At 39.6% G+C, this 24738-nt stretch overlaps 4 protein-coding genes across 8 annotated transcripts; 1 reads left to right on the forward strand and 3 right to left on the reverse strand.

Moving 5' to 3' along the window:
* Positions 1-215: 215 nt before the first annotated feature.
* On the reverse strand, positions 216-1945 carry micos10 (mitochondrial contact site and cristae organizing system subunit 10). Its single transcript, XM_033969000.2, has 4 exons — positions 1801-1945; positions 1374-1421; positions 728-834; positions 216-447 (listed from the first exon to the last, which is right to left on the reverse strand). Exons 1-4 carry the CDS (start codon positions 1862-1864, stop codon positions 439-441), a joined length of 228 nt encoding a protein of 75 aa, XP_033824891.1. The 5' UTR covers positions 1865-1945; the 3' UTR covers positions 216-438.
* Positions 1946-2795: 850 nt separating this feature from the next.
* sike1 (suppressor of IKBKE 1) lies at positions 2796-5260 on the reverse strand. 2 transcript variants are annotated; one of them, XM_055223040.1, is made up of 6 exons: positions 5183-5201; positions 4840-4977; positions 4371-4476; positions 4137-4279; positions 3942-4055; positions 2796-3545 (listed from the first exon to the last, which is right to left on the reverse strand). In XM_055223040.1, exons 2-6 carry the CDS (start codon positions 4870-4872, stop codon positions 3336-3338), a joined length of 606 nt encoding a protein of 201 aa, XP_055079015.1. In that variant the 5' UTR covers positions 4873-4977; positions 5183-5201; the 3' UTR covers positions 2796-3335. The 2 variants fall into 2 exon arrangements, with proteins under 2 accessions (XP_055079015.1, XP_033824889.1); XM_033968998.2 differs by having other exon boundaries at positions 4840-5260.
* Positions 5261-5601: 341 nt separating this feature from the next.
* Positions 5602-19861, forward strand: csde1 (cold shock domain containing E1, RNA-binding). Of its 4 annotated transcripts, none has more exons than XM_033968987.2 (21): positions 5602-5739; positions 7745-8396; positions 11607-11774; positions 12247-12445; positions 12550-12716; positions 13078-13164; positions 13336-13433; positions 13611-13692; positions 14121-14249; positions 14335-14460; positions 14733-14948; positions 15025-15165; positions 15375-15539; positions 16742-16849; positions 16952-17130; positions 17210-17322; positions 17564-17683; positions 17758-17936; positions 18018-18181; positions 18277-18409; positions 18560-19861. In XM_033968987.2, exons 3-21 carry the CDS (start codon positions 11619-11621, stop codon positions 18605-18607), a joined length of 2610 nt encoding a protein of 869 aa, XP_033824878.1. In that variant the 5' UTR covers positions 5602-5739; positions 7745-8396; positions 11607-11618; the 3' UTR covers positions 18608-19861. The 4 variants fall into 4 exon arrangements, with proteins under 4 accessions (XP_033824878.1, XP_033824880.1, XP_033824882.1 ...); XM_033968989.2 differs by having other exon boundaries at positions 12550-12659; XM_033968991.2 differs by lacking the exon at positions 11607-11774.
* Positions 19388-23688, reverse strand: rassf11 (Ras association domain family member 11). The gene is made up of 2 exons (XM_033968995.2): positions 23586-23688; positions 19388-22165 (listed from the first exon to the last, which is right to left on the reverse strand). Exons 1-2 carry the CDS (start codon positions 23686-23688, stop codon positions 20934-20936), a joined length of 1335 nt encoding a protein of 444 aa, XP_033824886.2. The 3' UTR covers positions 19388-20933.
* Between the last annotated feature and the right edge of the window lie 1050 nt (positions 23689-24738).

Genomic DNA, 24738 nt, shown 5'->3' on the forward strand with positions numbered 1-24738 from the left:
AATCAACTTCAGCCTTGAGAAACCACAGCTTCCTGTCCTCTAGTGCACCCAGATCTGACTAATGTCCACTGGTGCACGACTGTCATCTGTCAACCTCCTAACCCCCTCTGCTGCTCCTAGCCCACCTCCTTATGGTACAGTGACAACACATTTCCGACACTTCGCACATCCTCCCACAAGCATTCATAAATACATTACAGTGAATCAATACCTCCTTATATTTTTGGATTCATTTATTGCCATACATTGTTAGTATCAGGTTTCATTCATGACATTTTTTTTAAAAACACTCCCATTGTATTAAATTAACGTGATTAGACGCACATAAATGATACAGACATGAAGGACTTGTCCGACAACAGTGCAATATTAATGATGACTCCCAGTGAAATGAAACAAAACATACATGGAAGAAAAAAGGCCCACGACCACATGCAGCTACGCCTCCTGTGGGAAAACACAACAGATGGAGTTAGGCAGTTTCTGCTGAACATTTTCTGTCATTCAACACATTCAAACATTTCAAATAAAATCTTATTTATTGTAGCATGGAAGTGTCCATATTCTATCAGAAAACTCAAAAACATTTGACAACAGTAAAGTAAATGCATATAATTGCTGCCATTGAGTAATTAGAGTGTCTAATAATGTGGTCAGTTTTAACTAGTACAACAAAACATAATCAGTTTTGGGGGTTTTGCTTAGTACTCTAAAAACAGATACTAACCTTTTCATTTTTCCGTAACATGTAATGTGATCTTAAATCATTCTGACAGTTTGCGTAGGCCATCCCCAGCCCAGCACCGGAGCCCAGAGAGATTGGCCATGTATGTCCTGCAAAAGGAAACAAATATCTTATTTTAATGCAGTTTAAAACATTTGACAGGTTATGCGGCACAGCATGAACTGTTTTGTCCTTGACCAAAACACCGACCTCTCCATAGCTCTCAAATCCAAGTGTACTACACCCCACTCTCATTTACATTCCACAGGTGGTACGGTTTGAAATAGGAGAGGCAAAAATCTGAACAAATCACAATTTTCTTAAAGCCAAGGTCACAATTTTGATTTTAACATTATACAGGTCATATTGACTTTTTAAGGTAAATTAAATTCTTCAACTTAAATAGAAACGCACGCTGGCAGTTTGTTATGTAATGGTCTCATGATAGTATATCATATTGAAAGGGATACATTTTGTGTACAGAGAGCCTATTTGCTCCCATAAATATATTAGTTTTTTAATTTCAATCCCTATTTCATAGGGATTGAAATTATCCAAATAATGGCCACAGTGATGCAATGGCCAAAACACACGACCCATGCACCCAAACCCATGAAAAGAGATGAACATACATTTTATCCTGACTTACGTTTAAAGAAGATGACAGAAAAGACTATTCCCAATCCCAGACCGGTGCCTGCAACAGACAATGCAAAATGAACACATAGTCTAGACAAAATGAAGCATCACTATTGAACCTGGCTCATCACATTCATGCGCACTGTTGCCACACTGCCGTTTCATTCAAACTATGATGTACACAGAATACTGTCCATATCAAACCTTCATTGTAACAGTTCACACAAACTACATGGGAATAACAGCATATTCTAACAGAAGAGCAAAAACATGACAAAAAAATGGTGATTATAATTCTGTGTCCTTTACTTGGGCTAGCTAGTTAGCCTCATGCAGCCAATGACACCTTTGAAGAACAATGAAATCCGTGGAAATTTTAGCTTTTTATTATGGGACATATGGCTGGATGTATAAGCGGAAGACCTGTACATATTTACCGAGCTTGACAGCCGCATCGGCCAGGCAGCGGTCCCATTTCTTCCCCAGCTCCTTCTCAGACATGCTAAGCTTTAGCTTAGGTCAGGCTTCAAGTGTCAGCGTAGGGTACCGTGAGGCGTTCACAGACTGTTGGCAGCGGGAGAATGGAAAGATATCGTACAGTTCAGGGAGGTTCGACGGGTGTCGAGATTTACCAATTGTCTTCGAAAATATAGTGTTACAGATGACATGTTGTGAATTAATTTGGTAAGTAACGCTAGAATTGGGATATTGCCGTTCAGAGTACTAGAATAGTAAATCTAATGGCACCATCTTGTGGTCAAAAATAGTAAAGCAAAACTAATTAAAACACATTTTGAAATCCATAACTGAACAATATACAGTATACATTAACTAATGTATAACTAACATTCAAATCAATTACCTGTTTATTTTCAATTTACATTCTGACCATCAGTCAAGAGTGTGAACACACCATTTCATTCAGTACTTTTTCATGTTTACTACTAGATTTTAGAAACATACAGACGTTATCAAATATATGATGCAAGATATATGCAATTATGTAGAAAAGAAAAAAAAAACAACTCAACTAAATATTGTTTATATTTTATATACAAATTCCCCAAGTTAGTCACTCTTTGCTGTGTTGACAGTGCAGCAAATCCTTGGCCTGTTCTCAATGAGATACTTGATGAAGTCTCTTGAAATAGTTTTCACTTCACAGATGTGCCAATCTACTACGTAAATAATCATGATAATAAAGAAGAAAAAGACATGAGTGTGTGCAAATAGAGGTTTGGGTGCATCGGTGGATTTTAAGCAGGCAACACATTTGACAGATGTTAAAAGATATGATACAAAGTTGCTTTACTGTGGCATCAACACCATTCCATAAAGACAACAAACATGGATGTCTTTTGGATATTGACATGCCAGGGAATATACAGACCCTGATGAGAGAAAATACAATATAAATTTAAGGTCACACCAATATTTTTATATCAACTTCATTTTATTTAAATTTTTTGAACACACCACTATAACACTGATTTCCTGAGATGACAATGCACATTGGTTGACCACACAGGCGATTTTCAAGACACACTTTCTAAAACTTTAAACAAAAGTGTAGTATACATAATTTAGAAATACATTATTAGAAAAAAATTGGCACCTGGAAGCATAGATGGAAAAAAATGCACCAACAATGCATATAAACTCACAACTGACAATAAACAGAAATTGTCTACTGCAAGTCTTAATCAGCTAAAAACAGCCTTGACACTGAGTGAGAGTGTAAGCTACATTAACTGTAAAGATTACAAGATAGGACTGTATACCACGGCAGCTGTGGCTATTTACATTTGTTTAGGTTTTGCATTGCTAAACTGGATCACATAAGAGGTAGAACATTTTTTGGCCAAATAGAAAAAAGACATGAGAATGTGATGGTTTGTGGTGCTACAAAGATATATGCATAATAATACAAATATAGATGGTGAATGATGATTGTAACTGCAGGTGGTGTTTTTCACTGATCTGTATTAGATTCTGGTTCTGAATGATCTTCTGGTGGCACTGTTATGGCTGGGGTCAAGACTGTTTCTTCCATTGTAGCTGTTGTTGCGATAGTAGTGGGTATGATTATTGTTGTTGGGGCTGGTTCATTAGAATCTTCTTTTGGTGTACATACAGATGCCTTGCTGATGGTCAGAAGGTCACGCAATTCCTTGTTTTCAATCTTAAAAAAGGACAAAAAGAAATGCTGTAAGTTCTTGGGTCATATCTTCCCACTGTGCAAAACTGAGATAATTCCAGACATTTTAAAACTAAAATCTCTATTCAGTGCATCTTTTACCAGATTTGAAACACTTGCTGAGGAGACGGACACAAGTGTATTATTTATCTGAGATGACAATAATAGCCAACCAAGTCTTGATTGCCGATAAACTGTGTGAGTCACTTGAACAGTTGCTCAAATGTTGACACAAATGTGAACTTCATGTGATTTTTTGTGAAGCAATAACTGAAGACTTAAAATGTAGCTTAAAAGAAGCATTCTAAAATATCTATTTGTATTAGCAAAGGTGTAATTACAACAAGTAGCAATTAAAGTCTGAATTACAGACACCATTACCTCTAATTGAGCCAACCTCTCTCTAACCGAGCAGTAATGCTGGTCGTCTACTTGCACTGCTTTCCTCATCACTTGACCCATCTCGCATATCCTCTCTACTTGACCCTGCACCTCCTAAAAAAAAACAAAAAACAATAAACACATTATTTGTCCCCTACATAACATGGTTATCCAAAAGGAAGAGAGCTAGCATACCTTAGCATAATCCTCATGCATTGTAAGCACAGGCTTTGTGTCCAGTTCTTTCTTTGCCATCATGAGTTGCAGCATCTGTTTGCGATACCGACCCATGATGAGTTCTAGGGCATACTGGTGTTCTTCTAAAGACAGCCATAGTTCTATAAAAAAATAAATAAATAAATTATTAATATATCAAAATATAAACACAAGTGTAGGTCAAAATTGTATCTCCAAACACTAAAGCACTACCTTTGTTTTCTTGTTGGAGTTCCTTGATTTGGGTGTTTTCCTGAGTTAGAAGAGCATGTGGCTTGTATTTGCTGAGCTCTTGAAACACTGAAGCATCATCTATATGCTGAAAGTACACCATTAAAATTAAGAAATGGAATGTACTGCTACTAATGTAAAAATCTTGTCCTAAATATGTGCAAAAACCCAGATCACGGTCAAAATTTAATGCTATCATCTCACTACATATCAGAATTCTATTGAGTTACCTAATTCCATTCATTAAGCTCCTTAATATACAATTATGTTATTTGCCTTTCTAAATCAAATTGCCTTTATAACTGCAGTGGCACGAATGGCATGGGCTAGTTCTGTTCCTGTTCAAGTAAACCGGTAAATGATGAGTAGTTCCAATTAATAGACTTAATAGACACATTAAGTAGGCTGCCCTATGGTTAAAGAGGAGATATTCGTATGGAATGGTGCCTACCTTTTCAGGAGGAGCATTGCCCACCTCTCTCATGCTTTGTACGGTGTGGTTGAGGGCCCCTGACTGCTCGATCAGGCTTTCGGCCGCAGTGTCGTGCTCTTTCAGCCTTTCGAGAAGAGTCCGAGCGTCGCCCAACACCTTTTCCAAAGTGCAGGCCATTTCCTGCAAATAATAGCTCCTATATAACTAACTTTTATCGAGCTAACTGAGGGTTCGTTAGGAGTTCAATCAAAACAGACTAATGTAATCTGTAACGTAGATAACTGTCTCTTGTTGATGTCTACCTGTGGCACACCTTTATAAAACCTCAAATGGTGAAAAAAAGTATGTAATAAATGCTCACATATCAAACTAAACTCTTGTTTGTTGTGGTGGCGGTCATTTCCGTGAGAGGCTTGAAGACACGTCACTTCCGTTGTCTATCTTTCAGCGCCATCTCGTGGTGACCGTGAATCGTAAAATTGAAATCGTTCAAAATGTATGTATTTGTTTAATTATGTTCAGTAGGCGTTGTAAATACATACTATACAAGTATTAGCGACAAACACACGTTGTCTAGATTAATGAAGACTAAAGGGCGTTTTGTTCTCATAGTAATAAAGGTGTCGTTTTGTAAGGCCTATTATTTATTCATTTTATTTATTGATTATTTTTAAAATGTCGTCATATTTTTGTATCCCAAATGCAACATGGGTTAACCAAAATTTGGATCAAGACTTTTAGAATACTTTTTTTCTAATCAGAAGCTTGCAGTTCATATAGATATAGCACTCTCTTGGCTGTTCACACTCTTTGTTTGGGTTAGTGTTGGCAAATCTCGCGCTAGCAGCCTCCATAATCACTACGTAATGTGCCGTGCTGCTTCTAGCGGCGCTGGTGACAGTGCTGAAAGCTGTTGGGGTGAGTTTATAAATTTATTTACAAATATTCTTTTAGTTTTAATTGAATCAGAACATGTGGATGAACTGCCTTAATTTCATGTCGTGAATGTCTTTGAAATGTGATGGGTGTTAAGAGTTTGGTGAGACGCAGAGTTCAGGCCTGGGTGGGGACAGCTTTTCTTTCCTTCTCATAAATCTCCACATAGGGCAGCGGCGTGCTAGCAATCCGTAGCCTCTTGTTAGCATGGTGGACGGCCTAGCTCATAGCTCTTCTCACACAAATGCACAAAGCACGTGTGTTGACATAATGCTAAAGACGTGGCTTTAACACTGTTTTTGTTATAGTTTTCACTGATACAGCCGCAGGGAAATTGCAAATGGAAAGTGCGGCGACGTGTCGCAGTTCTTTGTTGTCCCGTCCTCGTGCTGAGCCCGTAGTAGCGTCGTGTCTGTACAGTGAGGGCACGCCGGAGCCTTTACTGACCTTGGTTCAAGGCAAACACGCAGTGGCATCTTATCCAAAAGATAACTCAACATCTGTAGCCTCATTTGATTCCGATTTTGTTATCTTAAAATTTATTTTTCAGTTAAAATCTTTAGTACGATCAAAACAATACCTCAAAGGACGGCGTCCACTGATAGGGCGACATTAGAAGTGCTCTTCCCCCATTTTAGTAACATCAGTGTTAAAAGCTTACGATGCTATTTTAACCAACACAGAATTGCTAAACGCCGAAGTCAATCTTTGTTTAGTAGCCTCTTTCGTTCTAATGAAACAAGAGCATCTGCTAAGCTAGCACAGTAATGTAAATGGATAAATACCATACATGTCCCGTTAGAACTTAATTATCACAGCTGACATGCTGAACAAAAATGACGTCCAGAAAGATCTCTGGCACTGGGGCATGGGCTTAAAGTTCGTCCGTGAAGCTAAGATTGGAAATGGAGATAATCATCCATCCTAGTAGAACTAATAACCGTGTATGATCAAATCCATGTCTTCTGTATATTGTTTAGTTGTCTTTATGCATTCATGCCTTTACATGCTTTTGGCCCTGGCCTCACTGTTGGTTCAGCTGAGGCAGTGGAAGCGGATTGCTTGACAGTCACATGCTGTTCAGACAGTGGGGGCTGTTGTTTGTCGGGATCAGCTGTGGTTTCTTGGGGAGCTAGTGTCCGCTTCATAAAAATGTGTCTTCGGCTGAAAAGTTGCTATAGAAGTTCAAAGTATGTTAAAAATGTTCAAATGACCAATCGTTGGGGAAAGCTTAGTGGGTGGACTGTTTTTTCAACCTGCGTCATAGAGTTAAAAGGGGGGAGTTAAGAAGACTCTGTCCTCGTGGCTGCCTCAAGTTGTTCTGCATGGACCAACCTTTAACCCATTTTACTAGTTCATAGCTTACTCTTTTGGAGCTGAGCAATAACTTAAAACTTGGCATTGAAAATAAAAAATCGTAAGACTCCTAAAATTGTCGGTTCTTGCTTTGGGCATGTAATTTAAGCATTTTGCAACTTGTAAACTATTCAGGAAGTGTGTGTGTGCCTGCAGTCATTGCAACATAGACATGGCAGAATAGATATCATGTGTCCTGACTGACTAAACCCACTTGTTTTTAAACTGTATGTGGGTCAGTCCTCCATACTTATTTACTAGGGATCGGATTATTTCTTCAATTAAATCTAACAACTTGATAGAACCTAGTGAATAAAACAAAACAAATGGCTACTTTGTTGTGGGAGAGCAAATCAACTCTGCTCTGGTCAGAAATGGTGCCATAAATATCACTGAACTCTAGCCTAAAGTGACTTGTTGATCCAGAGCTTTTGCCTGGTGTGTTCAGTCAGCTGCCTCCCATTGTGGGGTGGATGCAGGCTCCTCTGAGGAAATCTTTTTTTAAAATACATGGGATGGGGGCGGGGGGGGGGGGGGGGATAATCTTATTTATTAGTTCTACTGATTGAAACTATTAAATTGTAAAGTGATTGTCTGATGATTTGTTGGATATTTTTTTCTTCCCCTGCAGTATGAAGTGAAACGGAATAGAATTTTTGTACCATCCGCAACTGCTTCAAGTTCAGATCAAAACAAAGAAACTGACGAATCACCTCCAGAACAACAAGCAAAAAAAGTCCAAGACACGCGTGGGATCACCAAGGATCACTTCAAGTGTTCAAAGTGACGAAGCAACCAAATCCTGAAACGACCAAAGAAGCACGACCACCCATCCAATCGAAACACGACGAAGAGAAGCATCCGTTCTACAGTATTGTGACAAGAAGAAATCTGATCTGAAACCAGAAGTTTGTGCCTACTCAACAGCTTTGACAAAGCACACGTCCCAACGCTGCTCCTAGCCCTCCTCATCCTCACCACATCTCCGACTCGCCACCGGAGTGTGGAGGGGGCTGCTACCTGCTAGTTACCCCGTAGTTCCCCAATTGTTTATCCCTCTCATTCTCCCACTGTTTTCATTTTATAAAAGCCCTTTTTCAAAGCAGTGTTATTGCACCTGCCTTAGCCTTTTTGAGCTCGTCTTCTCCTTTTTGGCTTTATGCAACCATTGACGACTTGTGCCAGAAACCTGTAACAAGTGTGTGTGTTCAACTGTGTGTGTGAAGAGATCTGTAAGAACTCCTCCAGGTGGTCAACAATAAAGGAATCACGAATCATTTAAGGTGAGTAGTGTTTCATATTGCTTTATGATTATGGCAGTTCTAGGCTAAATTATGTATTTGGAGTGTTGTCTGAAACTATTATTTGTAGAGTCATTTTTCAAACACTCAGTGGTCCAAGTTTCCACAAAACAGCTTTGCTGTATTTTCCTTTATGAGTCAGAAATCCCATAATAAACTATCTGTTAAAGCATGTGCAGAATTAAAAATGGTAATGATTTAGCAGTATACGAATGAAGCCATGCTACATTATTTCTCTCCACTGTGCTATAGGCCTTCTCAACTAACAAGACTGTAATAATGTCTATTGAGTTCTGTAAAATGCTTTTATATTGTAAATCTTTTATGATCCAATGTAATTGTACATGACTTGAACAATTACTGCAGTGGCTAGGCCGCAGTTTTGTTTATGTACAAATCCAGTGGAATAACAGGTGAACAGTAGTATCGCAGTATGGATGCCTTTTTATCCCTGAAATGGAATCTGAACCATATTAGACCTCTAAACAGGAATTTTCCCATTGTGAGACAAATGAAGGTTCTTTTATCTTAATGTTTTGACAATAGCAAAGTCTTGGCAAATTTTAGAAGTCAAAGTGAATGGTAATATGAGGTCACCAGCAGCTGCAATGGTGTATGTAACATGTAGTGTAGTTATCCTCTTCTCAGCATTGCAAAAGATGAAGTTTCAGTCTGTCAATTGGACAAATCCTTGTTGGAGTGAAGACGTTTTGCTGCTCATCCAACTGAAGTGCAGTGTAGATGCCTGCGATTGCCTGAAGTGCAGTAGCGGTTGCCTGAAGTGCGGTAGCGGTAGGTTGCCTGAAGCGCAGAAGCGGCTTGGATGAGCAGCGAAACATCTTTAGTCCTACAACGATTTGTCCAGTTGACAGATTTAAACTTTGTCTTTTGTTATGGATCAGACCTAGACAACTGTTGGATTACACATAGCTCTTCTCAGCATTGCACACAGCACCATTTTAGAGGAAAGTGATGAGGTCTTTGACGCATTTGGTCTAATAAAGTGCAGGCGTTTTCAGTTAATTGGTAGCAGCCTTATTTGTTTATTTGCTACAGCTGTCACTAATTGGCCCGATGTGGATGAATGGAACAGAATCACTAAACTGGTCTGCTAATGGCTGGTTTATACTCAAGGATCAAAAGTATGCACAGCTCTGTGCCATTTGCTATGTTGTGTATGGCCTAAGGATGTGCACCTTATCTAAAGTTATTTTCTGTTGAGGTGCGAATTGCAATACTTCACGGATTGCGTATGAATTATGGGTCTTGAAAGTTTGCCACAGAAATGTCTTCACATGCGCCTAATGTAATTATATATTGTTCAAATGTTAAAAAGATGTGATGAAAAGGCTCTCACAGTTCATGTCTATGTCAAGACACCAGTACTGAGCTGAATGATTTAAAACCAGCTTTAAGACTTCAGACAAACTGGCAGCATCAACGTAGACCTGCGTAACTACAAAAGCACATCAGTGCAAGGGAGGCCAGCTACACCTGCCTCCTCTGCAGTGCTCTGTGGGCGAATTACACTGGTTTTACACTAACTGCTGGGTGGGTTCGGCACATATTTTGAGCGGGTTACTTGCTGATGGCCTGTTACACCACGACAACTGCGATGCGTATTTGACCAAAGCAACGCGGTACACCTGTGTTGACATGACGCATGTCTAATGACCTGCAAATTTCACTAGACCGCTGCAGTGTCTGGGTAGAAATGGACTTCTTGCGAATTCTTTACTCAGACCCTGCGCCTCACCCGGACCCACACTCGCACTCTGCCATGTTCAGTGTGGCAGCGTGCGTTGATTTTAATAACTTTCTAAGTCTTGTGCAACTTGAAAGCCACCGCTCTTGCAGTCATTCTGTAATTCTGGCGTTACTCTCATTTCTTTTGACGCTTTCGAATTCTTGCCACCTTCGTACCGCAGCTGCTCCGCATACAGTCTGAACTAGAGGTAAGACTGTCCTTGTATTTGATTAGTTTGCAGTCTTTCAGAGCTCATGTTTTCAGCTGTCCTGTCTGTCGTACCCACTGGTCATATGCACAAACCATGTACCCAGCCTGTGCCTCACGAGTTCTGTTTGTTCCTCTCTTAGCCCTTGCAGACGTCCACTGGTGTATCTTTGGGTGCATATGTACAAAATCCTTTAGAATTATCAAGAAAAATCCACAGTGTAATCCAGTTCAGCGAGTACTCTGGCCAGTGTATGGGACAATATGGGCAGCCCCTGGAAAGGCTTTGTTGAGTTTACCTTGCCTGCGTCGCCACCCGCCGCGTTCGTTAGCGCTGACCTGAGCAGCACCTCCCCTGTCGGACTGAGCCTTTCGCCGTATGGCCGATCTGTAAGTCCGCCTTCCCACCTCTTCTTCTACGACCCCAACCCGACCCTGCCATCACACACCCATCCACCAACCCGCCCTGCATCTCTGCTGTGAATGGCCTAACCTTTCATCCATGTGGGGCTCCCGAAACTAGCCTCGGCCCATCCGTGTATCACCTGAGGCTAATTTGCTTACACATGTCCAACACATTGACTTAAATTTCATCAAATTTGCCAAAAACAAAGACCAATGAAATCCGCTGGAACACATTTAATTAGAGCAGTTCTGTCACCCATAAATGCCTTAGCGGTGCAAAATGAGGCTTCTTTGGGACCCTTCTCATTACCCACATTTACCCACATTCATCTGACTCTGTCCACTGTAGATGTCCTTTCATCTGCATCTTCTGAATTTCCACTATTAGTTTTTCTGTTGCTGTTAATGGTCAAGTTGGCTTACACAGTAACAGTTGTTCTTTCTGCTCTCTGGAGAGATGGTGCTCTGCTCTAAATGTGCCTTTTATAAGTCTGTTCAGAGCTCTACTACAACTGTTTTTGAAGTTCTGAAGCCATGTTTCTGAGGGGAGGTGTCAAGAATACCCATGTGCTTTAAGTCACTTTGGCTCTCCAATAGTACAGACCTTTTTTCAAGCTGGCTCTGTGTTTGACAGGTCAGATGTATGTGATGGTGAGGGATTGTTTTGATAGCATAGGCTTTGGTTTTTGTGTCATAAGCGAGGAAGTGTCTCGTACTGATCACACAGGCCCAGTCCTGACTACATGAAGCATTTACAGATGTATTTGGAAGCAGTCCACAAGACTGACCTCCTTTTTAGCCTACTGTTTGAAAGCTGTCCCTCCTCCCCACAGCACGGCCGAGTCATGTCCTCTGTGCCTAAAATGGAGCGGGGCTCGTCTGAACCCCGACCTGCCCATTCGTCCACTGCTCCTGTGCCCATCCCTCGCTCCTCCTCTGTATCATGCCATCCACACCCTGGAAGCAAAAAACACAAGCGGACCCCCCTCTATCAGAGATCAGTAAGGGGCCGTACAGTAGCGCCACACAGGACACTGCTGTGGCTAGCCGCATGGTTTGTGGTTTAAATGACTAAAAGGAGGTGTGGCTCAGATAACCGGTGATCAAAGATTTGGTTTGTCAAAAAGGCGTGTTCTCTGGCTAGCAATTAATCATACTTTTGTGTTCAGCCCTGCATGTAACCTGAATATGTAAATAACTCTCACTTTGTATATGACACTAACCATTAGATACAGAAAATAGCCTTCTTTGCTTATGCCTAATTGTCAGCCTTATTTGAATGAGCACTGGTTTACACAGGAGCCACTAAATAAAATGCAGTAATGTAGATTATACCTGCATACTTGGTGTTGCAGTACTCTATACTCCCTCATCCACTTTGATATGCCATGTTTGCATGTTAAATTTTTTTGTTGCGTACTTGACAATACCTTTTGATGTTGTGATTGTAATACTTTTATTTGTCTTCTCCAGATGAGTTTTGATCCCAACATGCTCCATAATAATGGCCATACATCCTATGCCAATGGGAGTGGGCCAGGCATCAGGGAGACAGGGGTGGTGGAGAAGCTCCTCACATCCTATGGCTTCATCCAGTGTTCAGAGCGTCAGGCCCGACTCTTCTTCCACTGCTCCCAGTACAATGGCAATTTGCAGGAGCTCAAAGTCGGAGGTGACAAGTCACACTGCTTCATTTCTCAAAATATTCAGATGTATCAAATGAATGCTGTGTAGAGCGTGTCACTCATGGTGTCCTATGTGTTTGTGTGCACGCAGATGATGTGGAGTTTGAGGTGTCCTCTGACAGGCGCACTGGCAAGCCCATAGCAGTGAAGCTGCTTAAGATAAAGCCAGAGGTGCTGCCAGAGGAGCGGATCTCGGGCCAGGTGGGGCCAGACCTGCACGCCTATGCCTTAACTATGCTGCATGGTTATATTCATCCAGTTAAGGAATACCATTTTCTTTTTGGTTGTGTCCTTTGTCTGTCAATGTAACCTACATGTTTGTCATTGTTTTATAAAGTTTGCTACTCCCATACCTTTGCTTTTAAATAGTGTTTGTAAATAAAAGTTAACTCTCTGTAATACTCACTGTAACCTGTAATGAGCTTGCCTTGTGTGGATATTATTCTAGCCAGATAAATGTAATGTTAGCTATACCCCCATAGTAATGCTTGTAATAGTAGTAAATGTTCTGTCTAGAGTTCATCACCCTTATGGAATTTACATAATTTGTGATGATGTGGTATGAATTCTTTAGTTTTGCAGAAAAATAATTGTCTAATTTTGTTTTCGTTGGACCTAGGTTGTCTCTGCCATTCCTGCCTACCTGGATGGGAAGTCTGCTCCGGGCCAGGTCCCCACCGGCAGTGTTTGCTATGAACGAAATGGAGTAAGTAAAAAGTCCAGATCTATTCTGAAGCTGATATTGGATTGCTTTATTTCTTGTTTCAGTTTTATCTGACAATTAAGCTTTTTTATTTTAAAGTGTTATACTAATGTTTTGGAATAATTTTAATTGGCTATATAAGCAACTGTGTTTTATGCTGCACTATTTTCACAGGAAGTATTTTATCTGACCTACACTCCTGATGATGTGGAGGGCAACATCCATCTGGACTCAGGCGACAAAGTCAGCTTTTACATGGAGACCAACAAACTGTGAGTCCTACTCATTTTAGGCCTTTCTTTCGAAATTCAGTTTCATGTCATCTCTACTGACCGCCAAAGGGGGAATTACTTAGTGCCTTCAGCCGCACCCTCTAGCGGTCATCCAGGATTTACAGAACGGCATACATTACATTCGTAACTTTAGTTTAAAAATCTTCTGTATTACAGTACTGGTGCAGTGAGTGCTCGCAACATTCAACTTGTAAAGAAGAAACAAATGAGGTGCCAAGGTGTGGTGTGTGCAACAAAGGTAAGGGAAATTGAGAATGACAAATGAAGTCATAACCAACTGTTAGACTGGGGACACAAGGGAATATTTACCTTGATTGCCTATTGTGTGGTCAGAGTTGTGGCAGTCCTTATCTCTGTGGCATTAGTGCAACTATCCAGCATGTTGGATTTTTACAGTTGTCACTTCCAATCAACTTTGGCAACAGCCAATTAGATTGTGTGCTATTTTCTAATTTTTCATAATCAGTATAATGACTGTAAAGGTTCCTTTCTGGACACCACGTTTGCGCATGTGATGCTTTTTTAGTGGTCTTACAAGTCTTGAGATAAATATTTTTTGCAAAATGTATAATGTCTGTGGTCTTTAAACTTTGTGCCACAATCAGTTTTGTGATTCCTCTTGGCCTTCGTATAACCAGCACTGAGCCTTCCTATTTGTTATTTCAGGAGGCCTTTGGATTTATTGAAAGAGCTGATGTTGTGAAGGAGATTTTCTTCCACTACAGTGAGTTTAAAGGAGACCTGGAGGCTCTACAGGCTGGAGATGATGTGGAATTTACCATCAAAGACCGAAACGTTTGTCCTTTTTCTCCCATACAATTTTAAAATTCTCTGGACATACCTCGCTGCGGACTCAAAATTAGACTTAATCTGTTTCCAGGGAAAGGAGGTGGCTACAGATGTGAGACTGCTCCCCCAAGGGACAGTAATCTTTGAAGATATCAGCATTGAACAGTTTGAAGGAACTGTTACCAAGGTCATCCCCAAGGTCCCAACTAAAAACCAGGCAAGTATTACTTTCAGATGAATGACAGAGGTGGGGGAGTAGCACATAAGTGTTCTGAAGTGTACAGTTGCTTAAAAATTCTACAGGAGTTGAAAGATACATAATTACAAAGAGAAAAAAACTTCATGAAATACTACATTTTATCCATCTTAAGTCAATGTATGTTTTGGCTTGTGTTAAACTATGGCAGTGTTAACATTTCACAATGTTGATGTGCCTTGCTACTGACTAATGTTGAGTATACTGTTTAAAAGCCAAATGTCTTCCTACAGAATGACCCTCTCCCAGGCCGTATCACTGCACGCATCGGGTACACGGACAAGGAGCTGCCCTTTGGAGAGAAAGACACCAAGTCCAAAGTGACCCTTCTGGAGGGAGACCACATCCAGTTCAACATTTCCACTGACCGCAGAGACAAGCTAGAGCGAGCCACCAACATTGACATTCTGCCAGATACTTTCAACTTCACTAAGGAGACACGGGAAATGGTAAGTGTTACAAAAGAAGGCATTGTGTACAGACAAATAGGACGGACCTTGACCATCTCTTGGTTTATTGTTGTAGGGTGTGATTGCAGCCATTCGAGATGGTTTTGGTTTTATTAAATGTGTGGATCGGGATGCCAGAATGTTCTTCCACTTTAGTGAGGTTTTAGAGGAAGCCCCATTGCACATCTCAGATGAAGTCGAGTTCACTGTTGTGCCTGTAAGTAGGACTATGTGTTTGTTTGTTTTGTTTGTTTTTTTTGGGTGGGAACAAGTCCATTATAAAAGCCAACTCACTCTGTTATTTGATTGATACTTTTATGAATCATTTATGATTTTTTTTTTTTTTTTTTTTTTTTTGGAAGCTCTTCAGAGCATAGATCATGTCCTTAAGTTGAATATTAACTTGGAGCCAATTGTTGTGTTCAGGATATGCTGTCAGCTCAGAGGAACCACGCAGTGCGCATAAAGAAGCTGCCTAAAGGCACTGTGTCCTTCCACACCCAGTCGGAGCAGCGCTTCGTCGGAGTCATTGAGCGAGAGGTGGTCTCTGCAGCCAAGAACGGAAGCCCCACTAAGGGCAAAGACCCAAAAGTATGAACACCTCTGACTAGAACACCGCATTTGTCCTCTTTCCTCATTTAGTCAAATATTCGTTTTTCTTTTTTAGCCTTTTCAACCATCTACTTTGACTTTGTTTAGTTCTAATTTTCCTTTTTTTCTTTTTCAACCCTCATCCTGATTATCTCCTGTATTTCATTAGAAAAAAGACAAGGTAGGATTTGTTGTGTGCATGATCCACAAAAAAGATTAGCCACATCAGCTATCGCCTGCTAACATTTACATGCAAAAGGGTTTTTAAAAAGTTTTTAACATTCTATTTTTTGTTTTTCAAGGTCAAACCTGTTGAAAAGGTTGGTGTGAACAACAACAACTAAACAGATTTTTTTTTTCTATCAACAACTGACTGTCAAATCCAAGAATGCATTGGTCACTAATTGGTCAGTAGGGCTGCACAATTTTGTCCAGGGTCTTAAAAAGCACGAAAGGATATTCCAGGCCTGAGGTATTAAGGCCTCCTCCACTGAGCCTGGCAAGATGGCAATTATCAATTTCATGCGAGGAAGTAGACAGGCACAGAGGAATGTCCGCTGGACTTTGAATCTTTCGTATAGGTAGTAACTGACTGCTGTTTTGTAATTTAAAAGCAAATTACCATCTCCCAAATAATCATCACAATTGAGCCATAGTCTTTGTGTAAAGTTTATCTGCACTCTACAGCATTTAACTGAAGAGACAGGCCATCAAAACTAAACTGTCCTTTTTAAATGGATGACAGGATGATGATGATATGAACATTTATAAAAAGTTTTGCCTCTGAATGTGTTATGGAAGGGCAAGCTTTGTTTATTTTACAACCTTTCGCAGCTCTGAAAGCTTTCACTTAAATCTGTAAGACAGTATTATAATGTGTATACTCATTTTGGCTTTTCGATGCATTTCTGATTACCAGTAATTCATGCCCATTTTTTCAGTTAAACTTGGGAATTATGCTGCCCTGCTAAACGCTAAGAGGTTCTGCAGTAGACTTTGCTAATGCTAATCATGAGAAATGCATATATGTAGTAGAGCCTCAACTAATATGCTTGTATCATGAATAACTCCATATGGTATTTTCTTCTCCTCACATCCATTTGAATCCAGAGTGGAACTGTTGGTTGTTTTAAACTTGCGGAGTTCTCTAGTTCTAATTTATTGCATGGTTGTGATCTGCTCTATATTTTTGTAACTATTAGGAAACTGATGAGGGAGTGATTGCATATGAAGACTGTGGAGTGAAACTGACCATCCCATACTATGCCAAGGACCTGGAGGGAACATCATCCCCACAGGTTGGAGATAAGGTAAAGACCAGCAATGGCTGAATACTACTTTTTAGGTTATATTTATTTTTTGCATAAGATGTATCTGTCTTAATTGTGCTAATCTTCTGATGTCTGGTTTAGGTGGAGTTTTCCATCAGTGAAGTAAAGAGGACTGGCCAGCAGAGTGCAGTGTCCATCAGAGTTTTGAACCGAAACAGCTCTAATGCCAAAAGACTGCATGGTTTTGTGGCTACGCTGAAGGACAACTTTGGCTTTATTGAGACTGCAAATCATGACCAGGAGATCTTCTTTCATTATAGGTCCATCTGTGTTCTTCACATATTATTTAGCTGACTGTGGTAGGATATTGGAAAAACTAATATATTTGCTTGTTTGTAGTGAGATGTGTGGAGATGTAGATAACCTGGATTTGGGTGACACAGTTGAATACACAATGTCTAAAGGAAAAGGAAATAAAGTTAGTGCTGAGAAGGTTACGAAGGTGACTCCAGGTAAGGTACACATTTATATTGGTGCATGTAAATAACAGTGTAATTGTGAGGAAAAATATTAAAATGGTAAAAAAAAAAAAAAAAAAGATTAGTGGTTTCCTTTATTTTTTATCAAAAACCAGAAGAACATCAGAAATGATTGCTTTAAGCCATTGGATCTTATTTAAAATGAATAAATCTCATCCATCAGATCCTTTATACCATTAGCAGTAATCTTTAACAATCTGCATTTTGTTTTTAGTGAACAGTTTTGGTGATGATATAACTACAACTGTCATGGTGGGCAAAGTTGTCCGTCCATTGCGCAGTGTAGACCCCTCCCAAAATGATTATCAGGGACTTATTGAAATCACAGAAGAAGGTTTGTATTACAAATACTAAATGACTAAACTGTGATTTCTTTTTTTAACCATGTAATTATATTTTACATCTTAGGTGCAAATAAAGGCCAGAACTATCCATTTGGAATTATGGGCATGTCCAACAAGTCAGACTGTCTGCAAAAAGGAGAGTCGGTGAAATTCCAGGTTTGCACTATCCCACAGACTGGGCAGAAAATGGGCTGCAACATTGTCCCTCAGAGAAGAGCCACCGTGGAGTCTGTCAAAGACCTGGTAGGAATAGGTTTGAACTGCTTTATTGTTAATGTAGTCTAAATACAGTTTCATTAAATCTTTTTGATTTTGACTTTTCAGTTTGGGTTTATCACCTATGAAGTGGGAGATAGCAAGAAACTGTTTTTTCACGTTAAAGAGGTGCAGGACGGTCTGGAGCTCCAGACAGGGGACGAGGTGGAATTCTCAGTTGTTCTCAATCAACGCACAGGAAAATGTAGTGCCTGCAATGTCCGCAGAATTAGGTGAGCTTAGCAGAAATCAGACTTTAACTTTGAATGTACATTTATTTACAACACTATTAATGTTATTGATATTATAAAATGTATATCCATTTCAGTGAAGGACCTAAACAGGTTGTGGCCCCTCGTCCCGACCGCCTGGTGAACAGGCTTAAAAGCATCACTCTGGATGATGCCAGTGCCCCCCGTCTGGTTATCATCAGGCAACCTCGTGGTCCAGACAATTCAAAGGTAACCTCTATATTTTCTGGATGAAAATACACTGTTAATTGCATTGCATACACTGGTACTGATGCTGTCTTGTCAGCACATTAATAAAAGTTTAGTTTTTTTTTTTTAAATCTGATCCCATTTTGAGCTGTGGCCTTGCTGTTTTTTCAGGGCTTCAGTGTGGAGAGGAAGACCCGTCAGCCCGGTGTGATTGACTGAGCAATACAAACCTGCCCTGCCTCGTGAGGACGTGCTGGTGTGCTCCAGGGGCTAAGGGAAATCTTGATTGGCTCCATGCACATACTCAAGCATATTTGGCATGTGTAACTGATAATCTGAAAGGGAATCTCTCTCATTTCCATGTTTGACGTAGCTAACCGGAGTTCTGCAGTATGTGAGATCTCTGTGCGTGTGTGACGTGTCCAAATGATATAGTGTATGATGGAAATCGAGTGGTGATTGTGTGACTGTCCATGTCCTGTCGAAGACTCTGCTCGTCTGGAATTCTGCACCTGTTCTTGTCCAGTAGTCTGCTTAAGTGAGACTGTTAGCATGTCTCTGCTTCGTTTTTTCCTCCCACATTTAGTTTTGCGCCTTTATCCATGGGAACTCTGGTTTCCGCTACTGTATGCTTTCCTACAAGACGCATAAAGCAAAATTTCCTTCCATAAGGAGGACTCATATGTGCGAGCTTAAACTGAAGACTCTTCTCTGCTCGTTTTTTTGAGCAGTTTTTAAAATGCTTTACTTAAGAGCTGGAGTGGAAGCATGGTGTGAGTGACGTATGTGGATGTCTAAGTAGTTCAGATAGGATTTACTTGTACCAATCAGGAGCCTTGGATACCGCTTTGGTATTGACATGCTCCACTTGAAGCAATTTCCCCAGGTGCAGAATTCCTTGTGGCATCTTATATCTACAGTTCTTTTATACAATTTATTTTCTTGTTTTTCTTTTTTCTTGCACATATTTTTTTTCCCTTTTTTTTTTTTGTTGTTAAAATTCAATTTGCTAATATTGAATTGAATAAGATTAAGGTGCCTAAAGCAAAACAGTAAAAAACAAAAAAAAACAAAAAACAAATTAGATGTATCTTATGTTTTCAGCCATCCACAAAAATATTGAACAATCGTCGGTTGGCTTTTTTTCTAGTAGAAATAAAACCGATATGCATCCTGAACCTGTGGGTTGAAATATACTGTATGTAATGTGTGCTTTTTCTTAGTGAAACTTTAAGATAACAAAGCAACAAAGTTTCAATGGAACAAAGGGGACAGATGAACAATAAAATCAAAAGCTGAATAGGATTCTTTCAGGTTGTGGAAGATGAGGCTGGAGAGCTATAGCCTATGTGCCTCTGCACGTTCATTTACAGATTTGATTTTAGACACCGGATTTCTGTTGAACCACACACTGGTTCAAATGTACTTTTGTTAATGGTCTTGAATGAAATAATTAAAATTTTATGAAAATCATTTTGGCTTGTATCTTTTTGAACACATACAAATAAAATAGCCTACAAAATCAATAAGTTATAGCCTGGAGAGCAAGCCTTTAAAACAATCAGGTGAGAGGTGGTTCTTGCAGTCTTCCAGTTTTCTATTGTCATCAGAAAGCAATATTACTATTTTAATTAATTAATAAAAAAAAAGAAAAGGAGGGCTTATTCTCTCTCCATTTGCTATGTGACATTTGTCCAAAAACAATACAGCGTAAACAACAATTTGTGAAAAGAGTCGAAAGTGCCCACATAATATAGAAATTAGAATGAGCGAAATAATCATATTTAAATGTTTGAATGCGCTTAAGTGAATTTAACCTATGTGGGCGCTCATTTCAAACCTACTGATGGGACATCACTGTGGTGAGTGCTGTCACCTCTTGTGCTTATAGGTGAGGGCACTCAATGCAAGTCTGGAAAGGATGGTCCAAAGTGACCCTGTGTGAGTTAAATGTGTGTGGATGCCAGCACATAAATGTCTCTCAATTTTAAAAGTGTGTTCTTGATGAAGAACATTAAATTGATCCAGAATGATACTTTGGGAACTTTTTCATTGTATAAGAAGAGGCTAGTATGTACCACACAAAATGACAAAAATCTCTATCAAAACTAATAAATTAAAATAAAAATCTCATTCCATAGCATTTATTAATGTGTTGAATGTATAATACACATCAGATTCCACTCAATAACAATGTCTTACTTTGGCTGAGCTTTACAAGCTTGACAAAGCTCTTACGGTGCTACACTTCAGTTAATATTTCTTCATCCCTCCCACGGTAATGGTAAGATATGTCACAGCTGCCCTGGGACTGACATGAGGCCCTCCAATGACTAATGAACCACTTACAGGTCACACTCATACATAAGCTATGTGAGAGAAGTGTCTTGCCCAAAGTCACAACAAATGGTCTTGTGTCCCTCCTTCATAAGGTTTCTAAAAAAAAAAGGAAATGTTTGGATCATAGAATAAACTCTGACAGAAACAAGTGCATGGATTATTACTACCAGGTTATAAAAAAGTCCTTTTGCTGCCTCACTGTTTATTACACTTTGGTACTACGCAGATAGATAGTGAGCTCTGATCGGTGAATGATCTTATTTTGAGTATTTTGTGCTTGTGACCAGTGTTTCCACCACTCCCTCAGCTCTGTGGGCCCTGTGAGCCTCCTCTCCTTTATCTGAGACGGAGCAACCAGAGCGTGAAGGGGGCCGCCTTCTTCTCCGCACTGGGACTTCTTGTTTGGAGCCACATGACCACACACACCTCCAACATTATTTAGCTCCTTTGCAGATCCTATATCATTTACACAACTTGTTTTTGGACTTAGTCGAGTGTCAAAATTTGTTGTCTGTATTTTTGCCTTGCACTCCATCACTCTCTCTTTGATTTCCAAGAACTGTGTTTGCAAATCTTTCTCATGGCCTACTTCTGCTTTAAGTTCATTCTCCCAAAACAGAATTTGCTCCAGTTCGTCTTCTGTAGCCCTCTGCTTAGCGTCCTCCTCAGTTTTTCTCAGTCTTTGGTGTTCCTCTAAATCAAAAATCTGCCTGTCCACATTTGCTATTTGAATTTTAAGGTCTTCCAAACTGCTTTTTTGACCTAATATGTTTTCAATTAGTCTAATTTTCTCATCCTCTATCACCATACTCGTCAGCTCTTGCATTGTAGTTTCTGAGTACCTGCACGCTGTTGCTGTTGCCGTTGCTTTGGGTTGAGTCTTTATGCAGCAAGATGTTTGATTGTCCAAGTCTGCTCTAACTTTGTCATTCTTGACTTTGGCCTTGCTGTTCCGTCCTGTACCATCTTTGCAAATTGATAAGGTAACCTCTAAAGATGTCCGGTTCATTTTATCACTTTTCTTACAAATATCTTTTTTACTTGATGTCCTGTACACTTTCCCCTTGCCAAGGTTCTCCAGCCATTCCCAAGCCTCCTCCATGATGGTTAGTGATTTTCTTTTAGGTCTTTTAACATCCTCAACTTTCTTTTCATCCAGTGGAGGTAAACTTTGTCGGTGCAGACTCAGAGAACTGCTTCCCCGTCGGAGTCTAGTGCCAGGGTCTTTCCTTCTAAGTGGAGGGAATGGTTGGTACTTTCCCATTTTGCTATGGCACGTTGGATCACAGCCCGCTGGTCCGTTGTGGATCAGAGTTAGCTGGACGTCTCGAGCCAGCTCTCCATACCTCTCCAGTGTCTCCAAAACATGCTCGCTCGGAGTCATGCACCGTTCAAAATCTTTGAACTTCTCTCGTAATGTGTAGCGTCCTGGCTGACCTAGAAAAAAAACATGTGTGAAATGTGTTAAAGGGGGCATTGTAAAGCATAATATTAGTGGTTATATATGTGTCATTTTTTTTACTTTATACGTAGGTCTCCATAAAAACATACAGGTGGTGTGCCAGCAAAATTAGTTATGACGGGTCTGTGAAGAAGTGAGTTTGCTCTAAGTAAAGATGCATGTTTTTCAAGGTAACTTTGATCAATAAAAACATTTTATCATTTTATTGGCTGAAATACTGCAATATGGGGTTTTAATATTAATAAAACTAATAATTATATTTTACTATTTCTTGTTGTTATATATCAAAATAAACCTTACCTAGCACTGGTATTTTTATTTGGTCTTCTACCTACATGGACAAACTACCCGTTTCTAACCTGATCCAAACTCGAACTGTTACAATATCAACAATATCAGATAACTCAAACATACATGAATTAGTTAAACTATAAGTCTGAAAGTCTATAAGTCTATAGGCTAGATAGAACAATTTACATAATAGGTCCTTTGAAGGTCCGATATTGCTTAAAATTGATTCTTGTGAGCTTTAAAGCATGTTATAATGTTACCTCATCAAAAACATACCAGGATTTGTGTTTCATTTCATTCACACGTTTGAGTAACCCTTTATTATTACTCTGTCAACATCTCCAAAGCTCAAAATGCTTTGTTCCACCTTGACCTTGTGATGTCATGAAGTGGTAGGTTTCAAGTTAACAGCTATCTTTTACCTTTAGTTCAGTAAAGATTGGCAATTCTAGGGATGAAATAACCTAAATGATTCTAGTGAGGGTGTATGGAGTTTAAAAACACACTGGAGCACATCCTGTATTACCACATGACATCACAAGGTGTTTTTTTGTTTGAGAGAAGAACACGGCTTAAATATGCAGAGCTTGTGTGTTGAACATGTGTGAATGAAACAAAACACTACTCCAGGTATGTTTTGTGATGAGGAAACAACATTATAACATGGATCAGAAAATAGCATAATATGGCCCCTTTAAGATGTAAGGAAGGTACAAATAATCTGCTCAGCTGTTATATCATATTTCATTAGACTCTTCAGCTCATCAGCAAATCCTTGGCCCAAGGAACTGTGTGGATACAATTACTTGCAATTAAACATGCACTGTGTAACTTGCTATAAGTGTATCTTTCTGATATTTATTTCATAACAGGCATTTTAAGTTCTCAAGAATACCTTGAAAAACACTAAACTGTAACCTGTCATGGTGACGCCATCTGCTCGTCTCCATGGAGTTATTATTTGTTTTAATGTCATACTAGACATTCTGTGAAGTAACATTTCCAAGCAGACAAGACGGTGACAGACACTACACCAAAAACATTACATAGTGCAATGTTTAAGATTAAAATTATCAATCCAGTTATGTTGATATATTAACTTACGTAGAGCTTGAGCCAAAGCAATGACCACATCCTGGCAAGTGGTATCTTTTGTAAGCCCACAGATGACTCGAGGAAGTCCATTTACAATCACCTTCACTTCCATCATGACAAAGCTGTGGTCCAGCAAAGTCCTTCAGTGCTGTACTCGTGTCTCATGGATAAATGGAGGAGATGACGTATGTTAGTGAAAGAACCTCTGTCTGTGGAATAATTTGGACCTATGTGATTTGAGGGGATGTCCGAGTTCAAGTAGACCTATTAAGCCAATTAAAATTCCTTAAAGTATTATCTACAGCAGACATTGCGTTTGATCCCGCCCTTGTTTTGAAAAGAAAAGAGACTTCATTTTGGGTTGTATACATCTGAACAAAATAAAATATGATCATAAAATTCTCATAGAAAACTGTATGTTGGATAAGCATCAATAATAAGTGACATTATTATTACTATTTAGTTAATAAAAATGTGTCTTTTCCCATGTCCCATTATCCCACACATATTGGACTTGAGAGTTTTTGTAGGGCAAAGATCTAAACAGTTTATTAGTGTCATTTATTTGTTGTGAAACTGGATTGTAGTCTGTTGTTTCGCACGTCTGCACAGCCAGAAGACTGTGCATTATGTGTTATTTGGAGCCGAGTTTCTTATCATTCACACAGGAAGAGATTACAGTCTAAATAGAGCACGTAGACATGCTCTTCATGTAAACTATTCTTCATCAAACCTCCACTGTGTCCATTCGTCTTGCTCCATGGAGACAAATCTAGAGGAGGTTAAGTCTCTATTATGGCTGCTGAGGCAGAATGTGTAAAGTAAGCTGTATCTAAATTAGGCGCTATATCAATCTAATGCTGTAATATGAGCCTTTTCACAGTTATCTACTCTAACAGTTTGTACACTACTCTTGTCTTCCACAATTCAGCCACACAGCTGACCAATATAATACTATAGAGGTTCTGCAACAAGGACAGGTGGTTCAATATTGGTCTTAAAATTGGCAGACAGATTTCATCTCAGACCAGGGCATATACAGTCATTGGTCATTGCAGAAAAGATAAATATCTCTTGTCAATCACCTTTTTTTTTTTTAGCCTAGAATTCCATTGTAGTAGTTAAACTTTAACATAGAGACATGAGGCCAAAGTAGCTAAGT

Source organism: Periophthalmus magnuspinnatus, chromosome 7 (genome assembly GCF_009829125.3).
Source record: "Periophthalmus magnuspinnatus isolate fPerMag1 chromosome 7, fPerMag1.2.pri, whole genome shotgun sequence".
In the NCBI taxonomy this organism is placed as follows: Eukaryota; Metazoa; Chordata; class Actinopteri; order Gobiiformes; family Gobiidae; genus Periophthalmus; species Periophthalmus magnuspinnatus.